Genomic DNA, 19,774 nt, shown 5'->3' on the forward strand with positions numbered 1-19,774 from the left:
GTGTTTTGCATGAAATAAGGACATATATCACAAGCACAGACTCTTTTAAGACCCAGAAAATTGTAAAGATGTGTTCTCATCTCATGCACCAGAAGTAGAAGAGGTTCAGTCAAAACACTGCATCTGGAACTGCATGAGAGAATAATATGAGCCAAAATATTTCCCGCTGACATGGTGCAAGCTTTATTTAACACCCCAACTGACGTAACATTTGGAATACTCTCGAGTCAGATACGAAAATTATTATTTTTTGACGTACATGGAAATAACCCGGTTTTATTAATAAAGACATGTAAATTTACGTTGTCAGTTTACTGGTTTGCATGTAAATGGTTATTTCAATAAGCTGATATTTGTGAGCTTTCAGCTTACTGGTGTGCATGTAAACATGCTCAATATTAACATCAATTAACAACCTCGTCGCTCCCATTAGGGCTGCCTTTTAAAGGTTTATACTTTATCGTTAAAATCAATTCCCTTGTGGAGAAAATTAATGGAGTTTTTCCTTCCGGAACCCGACTGTTGCACTCAATAAATTACCATCTGCGTTCATTGTATAGAAAACAGAAGCTTCAGCAGTACTTTAAAGCGATAGTTTACACAAAAATTAGAATAATCTAATGATTCACTCACCCTCAAGCCATCCTAGGTAGGTTGTATTCGTCTGAAAGAAGAATGTCATATACACCTAGGACTTCTTGAGGGTGAGTAAATCTTTGGATGATTTTCATTTTTAGGTGAACTATCCCTTTAAAAGAGGGTTATAAATACACATAGGCAGGAGTATGTGGAGCTCAAGACATGGTTATCATTCTTATATGTTTTATAGCGCTTTTGTATTAATTACATGAGCAAATATTATTTTTTATCTATACATAGAGCCATTGCACAGCATTTTGTGCTTTAGTTACTGTAGCCACAGCTTACCACTTAATTTCTTAGTGCCAATCAGTGGATATCTACCAATGTGTCCATTAAGACTGCAATGTGCACTCTTAAAGAGGTCAGGCTAGTTTTCCGGCGACTGCGTCTTGATCTCGACTCCACGGGGTAATGCCTGCAGCTTGTTCAGATTTAATTAAAAAGAGATGCAACCCCTGACAGAGAGCGAGCAGGAGGGGAAAGACAGAAAGAGAGTGAGGAGACCTCATTTGCATTGCATGGTTTGACACTGATATGAATGGAAAAATAAAAGCCTTTTAGTTTTAATCATAAATCCATCTTACTCAAACCTTAACTAAATACGTCTGTGTTGAAATTGCTCCCCAGGTGAGCCCTGATTTCGTCCGCAGTGGTGAATTCACTCTGGAGAGGATGGGCGTCACATACAAAGCTACAGCTCACTTGAAATCACCCTTTGACCCTGAAAACAAGCGTGTTAAGGGCATCTACGGCTCTCCACAAGACGACGGCGGAGAGCACAAGGCCAGAATGTAATTGATCCAGACTGAGTTCAGTGTAACAGAGGTAAATGTTTACAGGCCTTTATCCAACACATCCGCGTCAGCATTCCAGGACAAAACAAATGACTGTTTCTTCTGGATTTATTTTCACTGTCTTAAAGGGATGATTCACCCTAACGGATCAAAAAAGAACAAAGTACTAATGTGAATTCAAAAAATAACCTGGTTAGCCAGTGTAATAGTGTTCAGCATCTTCCTGTGCCTTAAAGTTCATTCAAAATCGTTTCATTTTTGTCAGAAAATAATATTTTAGTGAGCAATCAGGAGCCTGTCTCTTACTTTTTTGTGTAGGTTGAACGTGAGTTTTTTCATTGAATAGCTATACGTTAAAGATGTTAATCATTGGTTAGATGTAAAATTCAATGAACTTTTGCCAAATATAAATCTATGAAATTAAATAAATATGTTTTTATTCAACGCATGATTTCAAAACCTGTTTTGTGTCTAAAATCATCTTGTACGCTGTATTTTCCAGACAGAACGAGAGAAACTGAACATGATTTCTGCATTTTGGGCCATCAGTTCATTCCCTCTCCCATGTACTGTCACTTAAAATCATATTTGATTGTATTTTAACCCATTTTCTCATTGCTAGTAATAGTAATTCTTTCCAAAGTCTGGCCTCTAAGCTCTCTGCTGTTTAACTTCATTTTTTGTTTGAATAGAAAGTGTAAATTTGCTACATTTATGAAGAATAAAACCAAATGTTGTCATATTGTGGAATTTGTAATTCATATTGTATTTCTGTCTTGTAGATACACACACATACATACACTAACGCTCAACTTTTGGGTCAGTAAGATTATTATTTTTTTTATCATAGAAATTAGTCATCAAGGATACATTAAACTGATCAAAAGGGACAGTAAAGCTATTTATAATATTACAAAAGATTTCAAAATTCATCAAAAACATATTTTAAAAGTGCATCTTGTTTCCCCCACAAAAATATGAAGCATCACAATTTCTTCAACATTGATGATAATGATAATAATAATAAATGTTACTTGAGCGATAAATTGGCATATTAGACTGATTTTTGAAGGATTATGTGACTATGAAGACTGGAGTAATGATGCTGAAAATGCAGCTTTGATCACATATTGGATTTTAAAATATTGAAATACAAAAAACTATTATTTTAAATTGTAAAATAATCTTACCGACCCCAAAATTTTGAACGGCAGTGTAGATTTTCTGTACACATGGAATTCCCAGATGCAAAACTGCACATTTTGTCAGATGTAATAGGTCAAGTGTACAGCATAATGCTTTGAAAAAATATCCCACAATGCATTGCACTCCATTATCCCATGTATTGAAAGAATCATAAATAATACCAACTTCTTGGCTCATTTCATTGAACTTTTTAGATGTTTTTATACAAAACAAAATGCCTATACATATTGTAGCTCATTTTTATTTCTGAGATAACTGCCGGGACACCACCCATAAAATTAAGCATGCATTATTTAACCTGCTACTATTTGAAATGTTTATAATTGCATGTGCATTTGACTATCTTCTAAATAGTAGACAGTATTCAGAGTGTACTTCAGAATAATGTATACGCTTTGTCCATATAAATGCTTTTTCTTCCACTGATGATCATTACATCGGCCTCTTACCTTATATACTGTACCTTCTCAAACAAATGTTAATGTATAATATCTCAAATAATAACCTAAACACAAAACAGTACTTTAGTAATTGATTTTATGTGAAAACTTTAAAGCACATATCCTCCATAGTGTACAGGCTGCTGTGTGAATCTGATTTGAGGCACCAGGCAGGCAAAGAATGGTAAAGGTTGAACTCCGCAGGAGGAAGATGCCTGTCTGGGCATCAGGCGCTGCTGTCAGACCTCACCTCGGTGGGGTTGTCACTCTGAGAGGCCAGTCGACGGTCTAGTTCACACGGGTACGGGGCTCTCTGGAGCTCTGCCGTCACCACCGGTATCTCCTGTTCCTCCCATTGACCCTTACAGAAAAAAAAAAACTTACAATTGAGCATCAATATGAAAAGATATCCTAATTTCAGTTCAACACGAGGTGATATTGTTTCCTCATCAGGTATGTTTATGTTCACAAATTTTTGTCAATCCATATAAATCCAATCCAATTTCAAAGTTATGTTTATATGAACTCTAAACCTTGAAATCCCATTCACATGTTCGTCTGCATGCGATAATGTTACCGAAGCTTTTGAGAACATAATTTATTTATATATTTACTGTGTAATCAGATTACTGTGATGTAATGAGTAAAGTAATGCATTACTTCATAAAATTGCACAATAATATTTGAGGTACTTTTTTTTTTTTTTTTAAGTAAGGCATATTACATTCCAACTTAATTATTTTTCTTTTTTTAAATCAAAATTCTAATTTTTTTCCCCATAAGTCACTTAGACATGCACGCTAATAGATGCGCAGGAACAGACAAAAAATACAAAAGTAGTTAAGGCAGTTCTGAAGGCGAAAGTGCTAATGTCAGTGCTATTGTTTTGTCTTAATATGGACACCAGTAATGTTTTTTTCTAAGGTATATTTAAAAGAGCCACTTAAATGTCCTAATTGAACTAAGGCCTAATCCTGGCTTAATCTGAGCCCTGTCTGTGAAACCGTGCCTAAATAAAGGTGCTTTAAACACTTGCAAAAAAGTACTTTGGAGTAGAAAAAAACCTGCAAGACCTGAAAGAGAGCGAGCTTCAGCAAGGTGAGAAAAATTAATGTAACATTCATTTTCATAAAAAGTAACTAATGTAATTAGTTACTTTTTTTAGAAGTATCGCAATATTGTTACAATAATGTAAAAGTTACTTTCCCCAATACTGGCCATTACGCACCGCTTATTCACAATGGTAAAATGAATTTATCCACACAAAACACGTGACTGCCAAAATGTAAGAAGAACAATCAATGTAAATAATATTATGTAATTTTAAATAGTTCTGGATATAACCATCCATTTTAATAGAGCTTAAAGATCGACATTTTAGCGAAAAAAACATTTGCTAATTCTCACTTTGTTCTTCACTAATCTCAGTTTTGATCAGAATACACCATATACAGTTGGGTGGTTCACCCAAGCTCAAATCAGATCTGAAAATTCTGCATACGCATATGGTCATAACTAATAACTAATCCATTGGAAAGTAATGATTTTGTCTGAGATGGAGTAAAACGTGGTTTAAATGTTGTGCTTACAGGAAAGAGCTCAGCGGTGGATTGGTTGCAGTGCATTGAGATGGGGGAAGTCATGTAGAGGGAGTTCAGCACCTCTCCGCTGAAGCCGTCCCAGGTCAGTGATGAGAACTGGTCTTCCACAGTAGTCTGGGGACAGCTGCAACTCTCACGTCCTTGAAACCTACAAAGATGACAATATAATAACTCTTGATAGACCCACCCCAAAAACATCTCAAGAAGTGGTAATTTGGTTCCATAGCCACAAAACCACTTCCAAAATGCTTCTGATTCCACTACAGTGTTGTGAAATTGCTTTTTTTCAAACCTGGAAAAATGCAATTCACTAGTGCAAAATGGATGACTACAAATGTCATCACCTTCTTTTTGTTTATGCATTGCTGAAGAAAACCATTTCTGTTTTTCTGATTTCGTACAGGAATTGAAAGCATTCTTCTTGTCCTCAGGCAGTTAGTCTCGAAGCACGACATTAGTTTCAGGTAGGCTGTTTTTTGTTGTTGTAGCCTGGCTGGGTCAGAGCGGTGTGACACATAAGCAGCAATGCTGCTATTTTCAAGGTTTTCTTCTCGTTGTGAGGTAATGACTGTCTGTGATGTGCTAGACGTCATACAGGAAGGTCATGTTTGGTGTTTTTTAGTCTGAGTGGGTGTTTTGCTGACTTGTGGTGTACCTGTTGATGAGACTGAAGTATTTCTGCAGGTAAGCTGTGTCCACATGGCTCTTGCACAACTCCAGCTGTGTACGGGGGTAATAATGGACGTAATTAACACACATCTCTTCCATGATCCCAAAACCGCCCTGCGGAAGTGAGAAAGCAAAGCCTCTTGGTTTGACATGAAGTAAAATGTTTGTCTCTCACACAAAGCCTTTAATGAACATAACACACACAGTTGCCAAATTAGCTTTCATGTAGTATGTAGTGTTGTTTGTGAATGTAAAAGGTCTGCAAAGATCAGAGTGCAGTTCAATGGAGTTTTTGTCTCCCAAAAGAAAGAAATGATTCTGAACTGCCTGAAGCGAGTCGTCGGTAATTTCAGTCTCACTTCCCGCACAAACCTAAATAGGTTTGTAACACATTTGCATAATGCCAGCGTATGGTCTTCATTTTCTACCAACAAGCATTTACTTTGAACGTAAAATACTGTAGTTGTAGCTGAGGCAATTAATTAATTTTGTTTCCTGAACACATTAAGCAGTAGACCAATCACAACAGACTGGGTTATCTGACCAATCAGAGCAAAGCAGACTTTGGAAAGAAGGGGTTTAGAAAGACCAAATCTTTCATCAAACCTTTTCAGACACTGAGAAAAGAGCTGATGTTGCAATGTATATTATGAGACAATTAAAGTGGTTTTTGATGTTTGGTGCATGTAAACCTATTGTAGGAGACCTCCAACTAAATTAGGAGCCTTTAAAATAGCATAATAGGGGTGAGGTGAGGTAATACAGGCATAAACATTTAAACTTTAACTTGCAAGTTTTAAACTTCACATTTACCCAAATATCCAAATTTCTTGGCATAAAACAATTAATTAATGTGGCCTAGTACATTATATATATATATATATATATATATATATATATATATATATATATATATATATATATATATATATATATATATATATATATATATATATATATATATATATATATATAATACTATATTATATAATATTTTTATTTTGCATATTTAACATGTCTATTTAGCATATTTTTAATGTTTACCTGTCTGAAAAAAAAATAGTATTCAAAATGACAAAAAAGCATTTCATTAAATATTTTATTTTATTTTATTAAAGACATTTACCAACCACTGATCTGTTTATTATGCTAAAATAAAATAAATGTTTCTTTGTGGTTCTATATAATGAATATTATATTATATTAATTATATTAAATTATATTATATAATAAAGAATAAGTTGATGAATTCATTATGCGAGTTTTGTCCTTTGTTTGAATTCCAGCCGATCAATCTGTGGCGTCTAGATCCTCCAAATTCTCATGAGAGAATGTATTGCTCATATCAGTTTGCATGTAAGCTGTGGATATGCTGTTGCTCAGACTTACCACGGTAACTTTGTTCCTGTCTTCAGTGTTATACGTGCACTTTGTGATGAGAGCATCGCCCTATGGGGTAGACAAACGCACAAAGCGGCAATCACACACGTTCAGATGGGGTTTAGCACTTAGATATTTGTAGAACATGTTAGAATGAATGTCTTTTGGCAGGTTAGCATTAGATTGGCAGCCTCAGCGGTGTGTGTGGGTGCTCGTATTGACTGTCTAAATGCAGTAGATCTGTGCTTTTGTTGGTGGCTTGCTGGCTCCGGGCGTTTCCTGTAATGTCTGCACTGCAGCGTCTCTCTTTCTCTCATCTAAATATCCCTCAGCTTTTACATGTGTGAAGAGCAACTTACTGGCAGAACAGTCACCATCTTCTTTAAAACACGGATAATCTGCACAAAAAAGGAAAAAGGTTACAAATGTTAGTATTTAATTGATGTTTCTTTTTAATATGTGTATTTGAACCAAAACCGAATACATCTGAATTTGTTAGCATAACCTTTCTACGGCCTATAATTTTATCAACCGCATCAATATTATGTTACTTAAGTGATTTAAAAAAGGCAGCACAAAAAAACATCAGTGCACATTCACTCTTATTTAATTTAAAGATTTTTATTACAAGAGTGTGTGAGCAGGAAAAATCGAGTGGGTTTGACGAACCCTTCAGCTGTTCAGGTACGCTGCAGGGAGACGTGGGTAGCTGACGCGTCTCAAGCAGTGAACAGTGTGCAGTCAGTGTGACATGCTACACATCATCTGAAACCATTATAAACTGCCTTCGTATGAACTGAGAGACCAAAATAATGTTGTATTTTATTTTAAGCATTTAAGGCAAATACAAAAATAAATGGTGAACAGTTGCAGCATCTTAAATGTTCACTTTCCCTTCCCAATGTTCAGTGTAAAGTCATCATGAAACGGCCATTTGACATATTTGCTTTGTTCCAAACCTTTGTTTTCCAGCCGAACCCCAATGAACTAAAACATTTTCTTGAAGTCCACCTATCAATACTTGAATCATTTAAAGTACCCCTATTGTGCTATTTTAAAGGTTCCTTGTTTAGTTTTGGAGGTCTCCTACAATAGGTTTACATGCATCCAAGGTAAAAAAACACTTATATTTTCTCACTATATACACGGAAGCATCACCTCTTTTCTTACAGTCTAAAATGGTTTGATAAAATATTCTTTCCCCTTTTTTCTCAGAGCCGACTCTGCTCTGATTGGTCGGATGACCCAGTCTGTTGTGATTGGTCTACTCTGCTCTGATTGGTCGGATGACCCAGTCTGTTGTGATTGGTCTACTCTGCTCTGATTGGTCGGATGGCCCAGTCTGTTGTGATTGGTCTACTCTGCTCTGATTGGTCGGATGGCCCAGTCTGTTGTGATTGGTCTACTCTGCTCTGATTGGTCGGATGGCCCAGTCTGTTGTGATTGGTCTACTCTGCTCTGATTGGTCGGATGACCCAGTCTGTTGTGATTGGTCTACTCTGCTCTGATTGGTCGGATGACCCAGTCTGTTGTGATTGGTCTACTCTGCTCTGATTGGTCGAATGACCCAGTCTGTTGTGATTGGTCTACCCTGCTCTGATTGATCGGGTTACCCAGTCTGTGGTGAGAAGGTCAACTCTGATTTGTCGGAAGACTTAGTTTGTTGTGATTGGTTTACTCTGCTCTGATTGGTCAGATGGCCCAGTCTGTTGTGATTGGTCTACTCTGCTCTGATTGGTCGGATGACTCAGTTTGTTGTGATTGGTTTACTCTGCTCTGATTGGTCGGATGACCCAGTCTGTTGTGATTGGTTTTCTCTGCTCTGATTGGTCGGATGACCCAGTCTGTTGTGATTGGTCTACCCTGCTCTGATTGATCGGGTAACCCAGTCTGTGGTGAGAAGGTCAACTCTGATTTGTCGGATGACTCAGTTTGTTGTGATTGGTCTACTCTGCTCTGATTGGTCAGATGGCCCAGTCTGTTGTGAATGGTCTACTCTGATTGGTCAGATGACCCAGTCTCTTGTGACTGGTCTACTATTGGTCTGTTGTGATTGTTCTACTCTACTCTGATTGGTCAGATGAACCAATTAAGTGCTTTACATAAAAATGAGAAAGAAAAACAAAGATATTAGACAAAAAGTAAGAAGTAGAAATAAAATAATTTAAATTAGAATTGATTACCAGGAGAAAAAATCTTCAAAAAGAACACAAAGAATGATCTTCTCAGCTGCCAGGCAACTCTTGCATCATCAGAACAAGGTGTTCAACGTACCACCGTTTAAAAAAATATTTTATTTAAAAATGATTAAAAAAAATTTATTCAATTGATTTATTCTATTTTCATTAAATCACAAAGTTTCCTCATGAACGGTTAGCTGGGCGTGGACTCGATGCAAGTGGTTGGAGTAGATTGGTTGAAAAAATTACAGGGCTTTGTGATGTCAGCAGAAAAGGAAAGTTGTGTTAGAGTTATTACATTATGTTTACATATTATGGAAAAACTTCCACAGTAAGACCAGGAAAATATATTAGTGATCTTGTATGTCTATACTTAAACTTTGTAATACCTGGTAATGTGTGCTGAAGTGTTTGTCCTCCTGTACCATTTCCACCTCTCTGCCTCCTCGCACCAGGACGGTTCTCACCCCGAGGCCGGCCAAATGAGTGTGTAGCTGGGATGCAAAGATGTGTATACCCCCTACAGGAAGAGCCTGGAGGACAGAAAAATGGAGATTTCATCATTAATATGTCAACTATATTTGACATTTTATGAAGAAAATATAAGTGGTTTAATATTAGAGCGTTGCTAGGGTGTTGCTAGGATGTTCTGAGTGGTTGCTTTTTGCAACTCAACCTTAACAAACCACATGATTTAAGCTATCATTCATAATAGTAGCCCAAATAGAGGAGTTACTTGTTATACAATATGCTTTCTTTATATTACAATGATTTGTTTTTCACAGTTTTCCTTTTGTTGATGAGTTTTTGCCACTGTGGACTGGTTTATTAGACTTTTTAGTGAGTTAGTCTCTTTTGATTGCATAATTTGTTGAAATGTGTCCCTAATCTATCTTCATTAAGCCACCCAATGTGCTTTAATTGAATTCAAAGCCTGAATGCAGTTAGAACTGGATGCTCTAGATTTATCTTCAAATCAGAATGTCGCAGCTTCGGTTGCATCTTGAATTTATTCGGCTGGCTTGAGTGAAGTGCAGTATTTAGGGATGTTTGTGAGGAGCCGGGACCGTCTGTGTGCACTTGTCGGTGCAGTATCCAGTCAGCTGGAAAGAGCGCTGGCGGGGAGGAATGGCCATGATGGGAGTGTAGACTAGCCCGAGCTCCATGATGCCTGCGTCAAACCTCCTCAGAGATGGAGTGTACCATAAACGAATGCCCGAGGAGTCCCTGCGTCCTGTGACAAACACACACAGAACGAGTGATGAATAGTTCTGCCTTTAGAAATCAAAGGAAGCAGACTGGAGAAATCAGGCTGTTGAGGAGTTAAGAAGAAAGATAGTATTCGCATGCTATTCTCACTCTCGATAAACAGTTTGAACAGTATTCAAATTGGGTATTTCTTTAACTATAGCTAATACTTGTGTTGGCCATTCGTAAGTTAAAGACCACAGACAAGATAAAAGAATCATAGATTTAAGAGTTTTGTTCCTATAGCGTTTACATTGTTACCATGGCAGCACAGCACACACTACATGAAATGCCATGGTGCTCACACTACACAACAAGCTTTCTTGTCATCTTTTGTCGTCCTGTCTTAGAAACGCTCATACTACACAACACAACGCCGATAAGATGCACAAACTACAAGATCTTTGGCCAACTAACAACCCCAACCAACAACGGAAAGGAGTTTTCTCATTAATTCATGCAAGACAAAGCCACTCAAGACTAATGTGCAGTAAAAAAGATGACAAAAAAAAGAAAATTGGGAATAAATACATGCGTACTGGCTGTCCATGTCTGTTCAGCAAAAGCTAAAATAAAATATATCATAATGTTAAGTATAGTGCTAAAACATCTTACACATAATTTCAAGATATATTTCTTGTTTGAGTATCAAAAGTAGTATAAAACAGTTATGAAATTGTTGACTTGAATTCATGTACATTAAGGTGCATGAGGCAAAATTGTAATTTCAAAATTTTTATTTTTATTTTTGGTTTAGATTATCATAGTTTTGAACATGTACCAACTTGTATTTGTATTATGAATTTTAAAAAAAAAGATTTAAAGGGTCTGGGACAAGGATAAAACAAAATATTAGCAAACAAAATAAGTAAAAATAAATTATAAAGAAATGTGTGTATATATAATATGTATAATACTATTTTTTTAATTTTTCAGACAGGTAAACATTAAAAATTTGCTAAATAGACATTAAATATGCAAATAAAAATATTATATAATATAGTATTTATATATATATAATATTATATAATATTTTTAATTTGCGTATTTAATATGTCTATTTAGCATATTTTAAATGTTTACCTGTCTGAAAAATTAAAAAAATAGTATTCAATATGACAAAAAAATTACATTTTTTTTATATAAAGACATTTACCAACCACTGATCTGTTAATTATGCTAAAATAAAATAAATGTTTCTTTGTGGTTCTATATAATGTAATATAATTAATATTATATTATATGATATGTTAATGTGACCCTTAGAAAAAAATACCAACATTGCAGAAAAACAGATCCTATTATATTTACAGTTTTCAACAAAGCACAATGTGCAGAATACAGTATCCCATAATGCAATGCGCTCCTGGAGTGGATGTTTTTATACAAAACGATACTAAAAGCATGTAATGTGTCACATAACTATCACATCATTATATTGTGTAGTTATTGTCAAAATTAAAACATTGTAGCATACTACGGTTTAAAATGACTGAATAAAGTCAATTATTTTATATCCATTTTTAATAGTAAGCATTTATAAATACAGTATAAGTAGGCTATATAAAGTGTATACTGTGCAATTTGATGCAGCATTTTCAACATAGTCATAAGCACCTGGGCTGAAGTATTTCACCTGGTTTGTGTGCCTGTTGCATACCTGACATAAGGAGAGGGTTGTGGTAATGAACTTCAAGACGAAGGAACCTAGAAGAACTTTCTCCTCCCAGAGGCAAACCAGCGTCAGCAGGGTAGTAGAACGGCTGTGCATACAGACACAGAACTTTATATGAACTTTAATAAGATTGATTGTGGTGCAGTGTAGCGTCTTGATTTATGTTTTGCAGGCTAAAAGATATTTGAGCCAATGCACAAGAAGCTTATGCCAACTCCGGCTCAGTCAGAGCCAGAAAAGTCCTGTAGATCCATGACGGTTCACGACCATCTTTATAGACTTATGAAGGATTGCAAAGTCGAAACCTAAACCCTTATCTGTGTTAAAACTCGTGTGCGAAGGACCGTTTTACATAACCGTCCTCCTTCCTCCTCCAGTTTCTCGCCCCATTCCCGTTTCTCTATCACACTCTCCTGGCTCTCACCCACTCCCCCTCCTTCTCTCACATGGCATTAAAACACGGAATGAAATTAAAAACGAAATGATGAAAAAAATAAAAGGCAAACTGCAATCTACTGAAGAAAAACATCTAAATTTCGCTACATAATCTCATCTCTCCAGCTTGACATTGGCAGCTAGCAGAACACATGATTTGTGTTTGTTGTACTCCCATGTAATCTCATTGCAGGCCTGTCTCTCTCTCTATCTCTCCAAACTCGGCATCGGTCCTTGGCTCCATAACTGATTTATCAGGACGCCTCTGCTTTCAGATTGGCTCACAACTCTGCTCAAAACCATGACTGGCACCTACCTAGAGTGGGCGAATTGGCATAGAAAAAGCCCATCTGTATGTGTGACTCCTAAAGATGCTCATAATCATATGTTCTGTTTTTAGCTCTCAAACTTAGCGCTAAAGAGGGAGAAACTGATGCAGAAAGTGACCTCTATGGATATTCTTCATGATGAAACATTGTGAAAGCATTCAGTCAAAGAGGACAACCATGAAAGTAGTTCTCTTGTCACAAAGACACATTTGTGACAAGAGAAGTAGGAATATGCAGAAGAATTAATATGAATTATGTCAGAGCTACCGCAGAGGGGAAGACCTTAAAGGGATAGTTCATATATATATATATATATATATATATATATATATATATATATATATATATATATATATATATATATATATATATATATATATATATATATAGTCATCATTTACTAATCCTCAAGTTGTTCCAAACCTGTATAAGTTTATTTCTTCTGTTGATCACAAAAGATATTTTGTAGCTGGGCCATAACCACCATAGACAATGAGGGGGACATGTCCTCTTGAATATTTAGAAATGGCCCCGCAGTGTTTGATATTGTTGATGCTGCGCTGCTGTACACACCACTCTGTTTGTTGCTATGATGACAGAAGTAAAATATAAAAACATTTACATTGCTGCCGCAGCGCTCATCACTGTCAGAATGAGTAAGATTTAATCAAAATTTAATCTGCCCGCAAGTGTGGTTTAGGAACTCTCAATACCCTTCTGAGCTGTATTCCTCTCAAACTGGACGGGCCAATCACATCATGTATAGAGTCGGCGGGCGGGGCCATAATGACGACGACCGAGTTGCGTTTGCGTGCTTCTAGTAAACACAGAAACTGGCGAACGGCGGCGGTCTTTCGAATCAGCTTTTACTGCGATTCTGGAAGACTTGGAGTTAAGCTTTTCTCTGAGAAAAGAACAAAGAACGGCACTGAAGTCATTCTTAAAAAGGGAAGATGTGTTCGGAGTTTTGCCGACCGGATACGGCGAATGTTTAATCTATCAACAAGCTCTGTTTCACCTTCGTTGCTCTGGTTGGTTGTAGCGCTATCCTATCGCGTGCAGAGGGAGTTTGAAAGACAACCGTTTATCCCGCCTCTCGGATTGAGCCCTGTCAATGGTGAGTTTCCAGACCAAACATCTTGATGTGGGTCTGGCATGTCAGGCTAGTTATTTATGTCAATCATAACTGAATTTGACATGACGAAACGTTTCGCATTTTTACATATTAGGCAGACGCATAAGAGTGAATTTGTGCATATTTAAAGATTCTTTTGACGGAAGCCATTGACTTCCATAGTGAATTTTTTTCCTATATGAAAGTCAGTGGCTACCTTCAACTGTCTCATTTTTGGGTGAGCTATCGCTTTAAATCCTCTGTTTTCCTCACTATAAAGCCATCATGGCTCCAGGAGACTTGATACAATGGAAATACAATACAATGATGATACAATGACACAATGGAAATATTATATTTTAGTATATATTATATAAATATTATATAAGTAGCTTATGTACCTCTGCTCCCATGGCCCAGGCAGCCAGAACATGTCGACAGTAATTGAGTTTGCGGGGCTTCATCTTTGAATCGCAGGAGCCGCTGTATTGAGGTACGGTGTCAATCTGAGGTGAGCATTCGAACACTTCGATGTGATGAACAATGGCTTCATTACCAGGAGTGATTACAGACTCATACTGCAAAAAAAAGATGAAGAGATATAAATTGCAGAAAAACAGGAGGGGGGAAATATGTTAGAAAACATTTTACTGAGTGTGCAATAAAATAGAATCTTATGACAGTTTGGTGAATTAGTGGCCAATTCATATGGTCTCATTTGTATATTTTTTTATACGATTCAGGTCGTTTACACAACAATGATGTACAAGAAACTGAAATGTTTTTCCTTTGTGTTTTTTTGCGTACAGATGACAATGAACACGAAAACTATTAAAAACGGCATATTACGCACGCAAGGCCGCAAATGGCGATGCCGCGTTATAAAGATACACTACGCGTCTATAGACTAAACACATAATACACATGCGCATGACATCAAAGAATTTTACAGATTTGCGTTTTTGTCATTTACACGGCAACAATCATGGTATAATTAAAAAAATGTTTTAAAGGTTAATGTTTTCAGAACCCCAAAACACTGTTGCCATGTAAATGAATGGAGAAAAGTTAAAAGCAGTGTCGTGGGAACCTTCACCCTCAAGTTGTTCCAAACCTGTAGCCTATGAGTTTTTATCTTCTGTTCAATAAAAAAGAAGATATTTTGAAGAATGTTGTTATCAAACAGTTGGCGGTATACTCATTGACTTCCATAGTAGGGAAGATTGAAACTCATACAGGTTTGGTACAACTTGAGGGTGAGTAAATGACTCATGTATTTCTGGGTGTACTATCCCTTTAAGTAATAGGTCATCCACGATTTTTCACCTACTGTTTTTTGATTGCTATGAATTTGGACATACTACTCTTGCCATACTATATGTACTTGTGTATGAACTAGGGAAAGTATTCCCTTTCCATTCTTCAGCATTATGTCTAGCATTTTTAAAAGCAAGAAAGGTTTACGTCAGGGATTTGTTCAAATCCTGATTCAGTTTACATCACTCCAAACTTACAAAAGTGCATTACTAAAGAGCATTTATAATTGGTCAAAATGGCTCCAAGAGTTTCAAGTTACCATGACAATGTGGTTCTTGGGCATATTAGGCGGGAGCTGATAGATGTGGCACCAGTAAGTGGTCTCCTGTGTGGGGATGATGACTTCAGGGGCCAGGACCTCCAGGGTGTGGACATCTTTCGGAAGAGTGAGGGACGGAGTGTCTGGACGCAGGAGCAGAACTCGTTGGATGCCAGGCTGGAGACTGGAGATGTTGAGCTCATGCAAAGATAAGATCGGATGCTCCAGAATGGCGTAGATTATGTGGACTGTGCCTTCCTGGAAATAAAGATTTCTGTTGTTATTCATTTATCATATTCAATATCATTTAATCACCCATATGTTTTTCCAGACTCATATGACTATGTTAGACATAGAAAAGAGCAGCACGGAAATTCTTCAAAACATTTTATTTTGTGTTTCATTGAAGAATAAAAGGGGTTGGAAAGATATGAGGGTGAGTAAATGAAGACAAGGTTTATTTCACTGAATTTCTTTCCCCTAAAAAAATATAATTACCCTATATAGATCATGGTAGTGTCATATTTCATTTTTTACAGTGATGAAAACGAGGCTGTGAGGGACTGAATACATGAATTCATAGGATTGTATTGTTGTTTAACATACCTATTGTTCATCTTACCAAACATCTTTCTGAAGAAAAAAACCCTGAACTGTAGAGCAGTGGAGTGATGAATCATGCTTCTCTGTCTGGCTATCCGATTTGGCAGTTGTCAGGAGAACTGTATTGTGCCAAGTGTAAAGTTTGGTGGATGGGGGATAATGGTGTGGGTTGTTTTTTTAGGGGTTGGGCTTGGCCCCTTAGTTCCAGTGAAAGGAACTCTTAATGCTTCAGCATACCAAGACATTTTGGACAATAAGATGCCCCCAACTTTGTGGGGATGGCCCCTTCCTGTTCCATCATGACTGCACACCAGTGCACAAAGCAAGATCCATAAAGACATGGATGAATGAGTTTTGCTTGGAGGAACTTGACTGGCCTGCACAGTCCTGACCTCAACTTGATAGAACAGCTTTAGGATATATATACAGACAAATATTAAGGTATTTTGAGAGAATAGAGAGATCGACTTGATTACATCATTCGCAGTGCTTCATGGGAGTGTGGAGCTAAAGAGCTATTTTGGCTTGTGGTGTTTTTTTTTTCAACTTACTGATGTAATTTTCTGTACAACATCATGAGTAATGTTGTTTTTCAATAGGAATACTGTTGAATATGATTATTTTATAGGTAGACGGCTTCAACAAAAGCAAATGCTATCGACCTCATAGCTCACAGTAGGTCTTTTTTTTTAAAGGTTTAAAAGTTATTGTTCAAAATCAAAAAATGAATGGTTTTACTTCCAGAACCAGACTGTTGCTCTCTATTATCATTCAAATGTCTCTTTGTCCTACCTCAAAACCCTTTATCTGCTATTCTACATTCAGATGTTTAGTAACATGCCTCTATGATGTAGTCGTGTGGGTCGCAGGTGCTGAATGGTCTTTTAAAGAGCAGGAAGAATCCTTCTGTGGACTGGTGAGTCTCCAGCAGCTGATAGTCCTGTTGAGTGTCCAGCATCACTCTGCCTTCATTATCACTCCATGCATCCTGAGAATATTACATTCAATCACAAAAAACATTAGCTTTGTTCAGCATATTTGAAGTTAGTATGTTAATAATGAAAAAATAGCACACTTCTGCTCACCTAGGCTAAATTTATTTGATTGGAAATACAGTAAAAACAGTAACATTGTAAAATATTAAAAATGTAAATCAGTTTCTATTATAATATTATTTTACATTTTTATTTATCCCTGTGACTAAAGCTGAATTTTCAGCATCATTACTCCAGTCTACAGATAATATGATGATTTGCTTCATATTTTTGTGGGAACTATGATTTTTTTTAATTATTCTCAGGATTCTTTGATGTATCAAAAGAACAGCATTGATTTGAAATGATTTGCATTGAAATCTACTACTAATTGCCATTAGAGAGTGTTAAAACCATTTTAAAATATGTGTAGAAATACCAGTAGAAATATTTTACTATGGTTTTTATGTTGCTTAGGCCTATAATTGATTTTGAGAGTATCCATTTTAAGCAATAATCTTTTCAGAATTTACCACCAACCTACAATGTTTTGACTTCTTGTCAGTAACTCTTCTCCTTGACATACGCTGAGGGAGGCTGGGCGAGCGGCTAGCCATACAACATTTATTCAAAACGGACAGAACTGTACAATCCAAAGGCAAAATAATGAAATAAATCACACATAATGAATGAAGAGGGGCCTTGACACGCGCGTGACCTTGTCAACTACTTTATTTGGGGTGCGGCGGGCAAAACCCAGATGTGAGCTGTTGAGCTCGCATTGCACTATGGCTGAACTGGAAACGGACGCGTGTGTGGGTGTCTCTTCAGACTCGAGAGCAACACAGAGAGGTTGCTTTGACAGTGAGGTTAGAAATTTCTCATTAGTTGTTCATTATTCAACAACAAAAATGTTGAGTATGGTCTCTTAAAAGGATATTTAATTCAGTCATTATGTTGTTCCAAACCTTCTGTTTCTTCTGTGGAACACACAAATGTCTTAATCCTTTTTATTTATGTTGCAAGTCAACGGTGTCCAAAGCGACACTGGACCCCACTGAGTTTCATTGTACGGACAAAAGCAGTTGAAACATTCATCAAAATATCTTTCTTTTGTGCTCCAAAAACGAAAGAAAGTCATACAGGTTCGGAATGACATGTTGGGGTGAGTAAATGACAACATTTGAAATTGTGGGTGAACTATCCCTTTACCAACAACAACAAAAAAACACTCATATTGACAAGATTCTGCACTATGTTGCATCATTTTTCTGCTCATCTCAAATACGTGTTAAAAAGCACAATCCTTCACTATCCCCAGAGCAAATTTGCAACACCATAAGGAAGAAAAAAAACATCATAAAATCAAACGGTGTGGACTATTCTTACCCCAAAATAGGATTTGTGACCGTCGTCCCACAGAAGGACCAAGTCGGCGTTCGTGGGCTCTCCCCGATCGGACATGCCCAGTAAAATGCCGTGGTGCAGCTCTTTGACTTTCACCTCTAGATAGACCTCTTGGGTTGGATAGCTGATGTTCCAGGACAGCTCTAGCTGACCTGAGGGGTCTAAGGGGATGTGGTAGGCCAGGGCGGGTCTAGAGTGGACCGCAGGAGCCTGGTAGGATGCCACCAAGAGCACAACCACAGTGGCCAAAACGGTGAGATACATGAGGGTGACGTCTTGCAACCGCAGGTCTTTGTTGAGAAATCGCATCGCCTAAGGCCCTTTCTGCTGTTCTTTAGTGTGATGTTTTGGGGCTGTCTTGAAGTTATTCGTCAGAAATCTCACTTTTAATCTCACTGATGTAGTATTCCCTCCTTATGCTGTCATCTCTTGAGATCTCCTGAATCGATTCTTCTTCTGTTGACTTCCTAGATCCCGTTTCAGATGTGTTTCACAGTTGGTAGGTGTCCACTGGTCCTCGTGTTGGTCCACTTCTGTTGGCTGTGGACTCTCTCTGGCTTTTAAGAGCACGACCCTGTGACAGCCTCTACTTTATCCTGGTTAATTCTATTAGCTGGGTTAACGAAAATTCAATTGTTTATTTTGCCCTCTGGTCAAACTCTTTTTTTCCCCAACATCTGCTTGCTGTGAGTGAGAAGGGCGGAATAATCCAGTACTGTCTTTTTTTTGTTTATATAGATGTGAAAAATATATAAAAATGTACGTCGAAGACAGTTTCTGATGTTATAGCGCAATGGATCATGCACACGTGAAAATTGCATTTAATTGTTTTACATTTGGATGTTTCTGTGTTTTATTGGCCCAGAAAAAAAAAAAAACACTTGCTGAAGTATCAGGTTACAACATTTCAACTTTTCAAACGTTGATGGAAAAATGGTACATGTTCAAACTGATGTACACATTGATGTATTTTTGCAAAATGTTGCATTTTCAGGCCTCCAAAATGCAGACGATGTGTATATGACAATATTTTACAACGTGTGTGAAAGAGTGTGTTCTACGGTTTCCTAGGAGAAAGACTTCTAATGGCAGTGCTTTGGGAAGATACCACCTGTGTCTTCACTGGTTTTCAAGGAATTAAAAGATTTTGAGATGAAACGCTTGCAATACCTCCTTAATGCACATGCTCATTGCTCAAATGCCCTGGAGCCAGCGCATGATGGTGCAGCTGCTGCCAATTGTGTCATCTCAATCAAGAAACATGGCTACCTCTTTGAGGAATAAAGGTTATTTAGGTGTGCCCTGTGGCAATGGTGGGAGGCGGTGTGAACGTGGGAGGGGCGAGACAAGAGCAGATGCCGGTCTGGTCCGCTAATGAAATGAATTTGAGGGGCAAGAGGGGCATTTTTGTGCCATAGAGACATAACCGTTCCATGAGCTTGAGCAACAGATCGTCAGGCCTATGACTTGCTAAACATGGCCTGCTCTGGATACATGGCAA

The 19,774-nt window shown here is 37.3% G+C and overlaps 2 protein-coding genes across 3 annotated transcripts in view; one reads left to right on the top strand and one right to left on the bottom strand.

Annotated features, from left to right (window-relative positions):
- sardh (sarcosine dehydrogenase) overlaps positions 1-2,176 on the top strand; it is a 76,410-nt gene extending 74,234 nt beyond the window's left edge. For both annotated transcript variants that reach the window (XM_067432812.1, XM_067432811.1), the window contains exon 21: positions 1,270-2,176. In XM_067432812.1, coding sequence (XP_067288913.1) covers positions 1,270-1,437 — 168 coding nt within the window. In that variant the 3' untranslated portion in view covers positions 1,438-2,176. The remainder of the gene's footprint in view (positions 1-1,269) is intronic.
- A 145-nt stretch (positions 2,177-2,321) lies between these two features.
- Positions 2,322-18,904, bottom strand: dbh (dopamine beta-hydroxylase (dopamine beta-monooxygenase)). The gene is made up of 12 exons (XM_067432813.1): positions 18,256-18,904; positions 16,734-16,880; positions 15,290-15,547; positions 14,115-14,291; positions 11,821-11,923; positions 9,980-10,146; positions 9,302-9,445; positions 7,092-7,130; positions 6,742-6,801; positions 5,339-5,466; positions 4,672-4,831; positions 2,322-3,443 (listed from the first exon to the last, which is right to left on the bottom strand). Exons 1-12 carry the CDS (start codon positions 18,580-18,582, stop codon positions 3,309-3,311), a joined length of 1,845 nt encoding a protein of 614 aa, XP_067288914.1. The 5' UTR covers positions 18,583-18,904; the 3' UTR covers positions 2,322-3,308.
- Positions 18,905-19,774: the final 870 nt, after the last annotated feature.

Source organism: Pseudorasbora parva, chromosome 23 (assembly GCF_024679245.1).
Source record: "Pseudorasbora parva isolate DD20220531a chromosome 23, ASM2467924v1, whole genome shotgun sequence".
Taxonomy (NCBI): domain Eukaryota; kingdom Metazoa; phylum Chordata; class Actinopteri; order Cypriniformes; family Gobionidae; genus Pseudorasbora; species Pseudorasbora parva.

What these genes read in the sequence shown, in the direction of transcription:
- dbh (XM_067432813.1), bottom strand. Translation starts at nt 18,582, where the DNA reads ATGCGATTTCTCAACAAAGACCTGCGGTTGCAAGACGTCACCCTCATG. An exon ending in CCTGGGCCATGGGAGCAGAG is followed by an intron (nt 11,924 to 14,114) that starts GTACATAAGCTA and finishes CTGTATGCACAG; the next exon opens with CCGTTCTACTACCCTGCTGA. An exon ending in CCGACAAGTGCACACAGACG is followed by an intron (nt 9,446 to 9,979) that starts GTCCCGGCTCCT and finishes TCTGTCCTCCAG; the next exon opens with GCTCTTCCTGTAGGGGGTAT.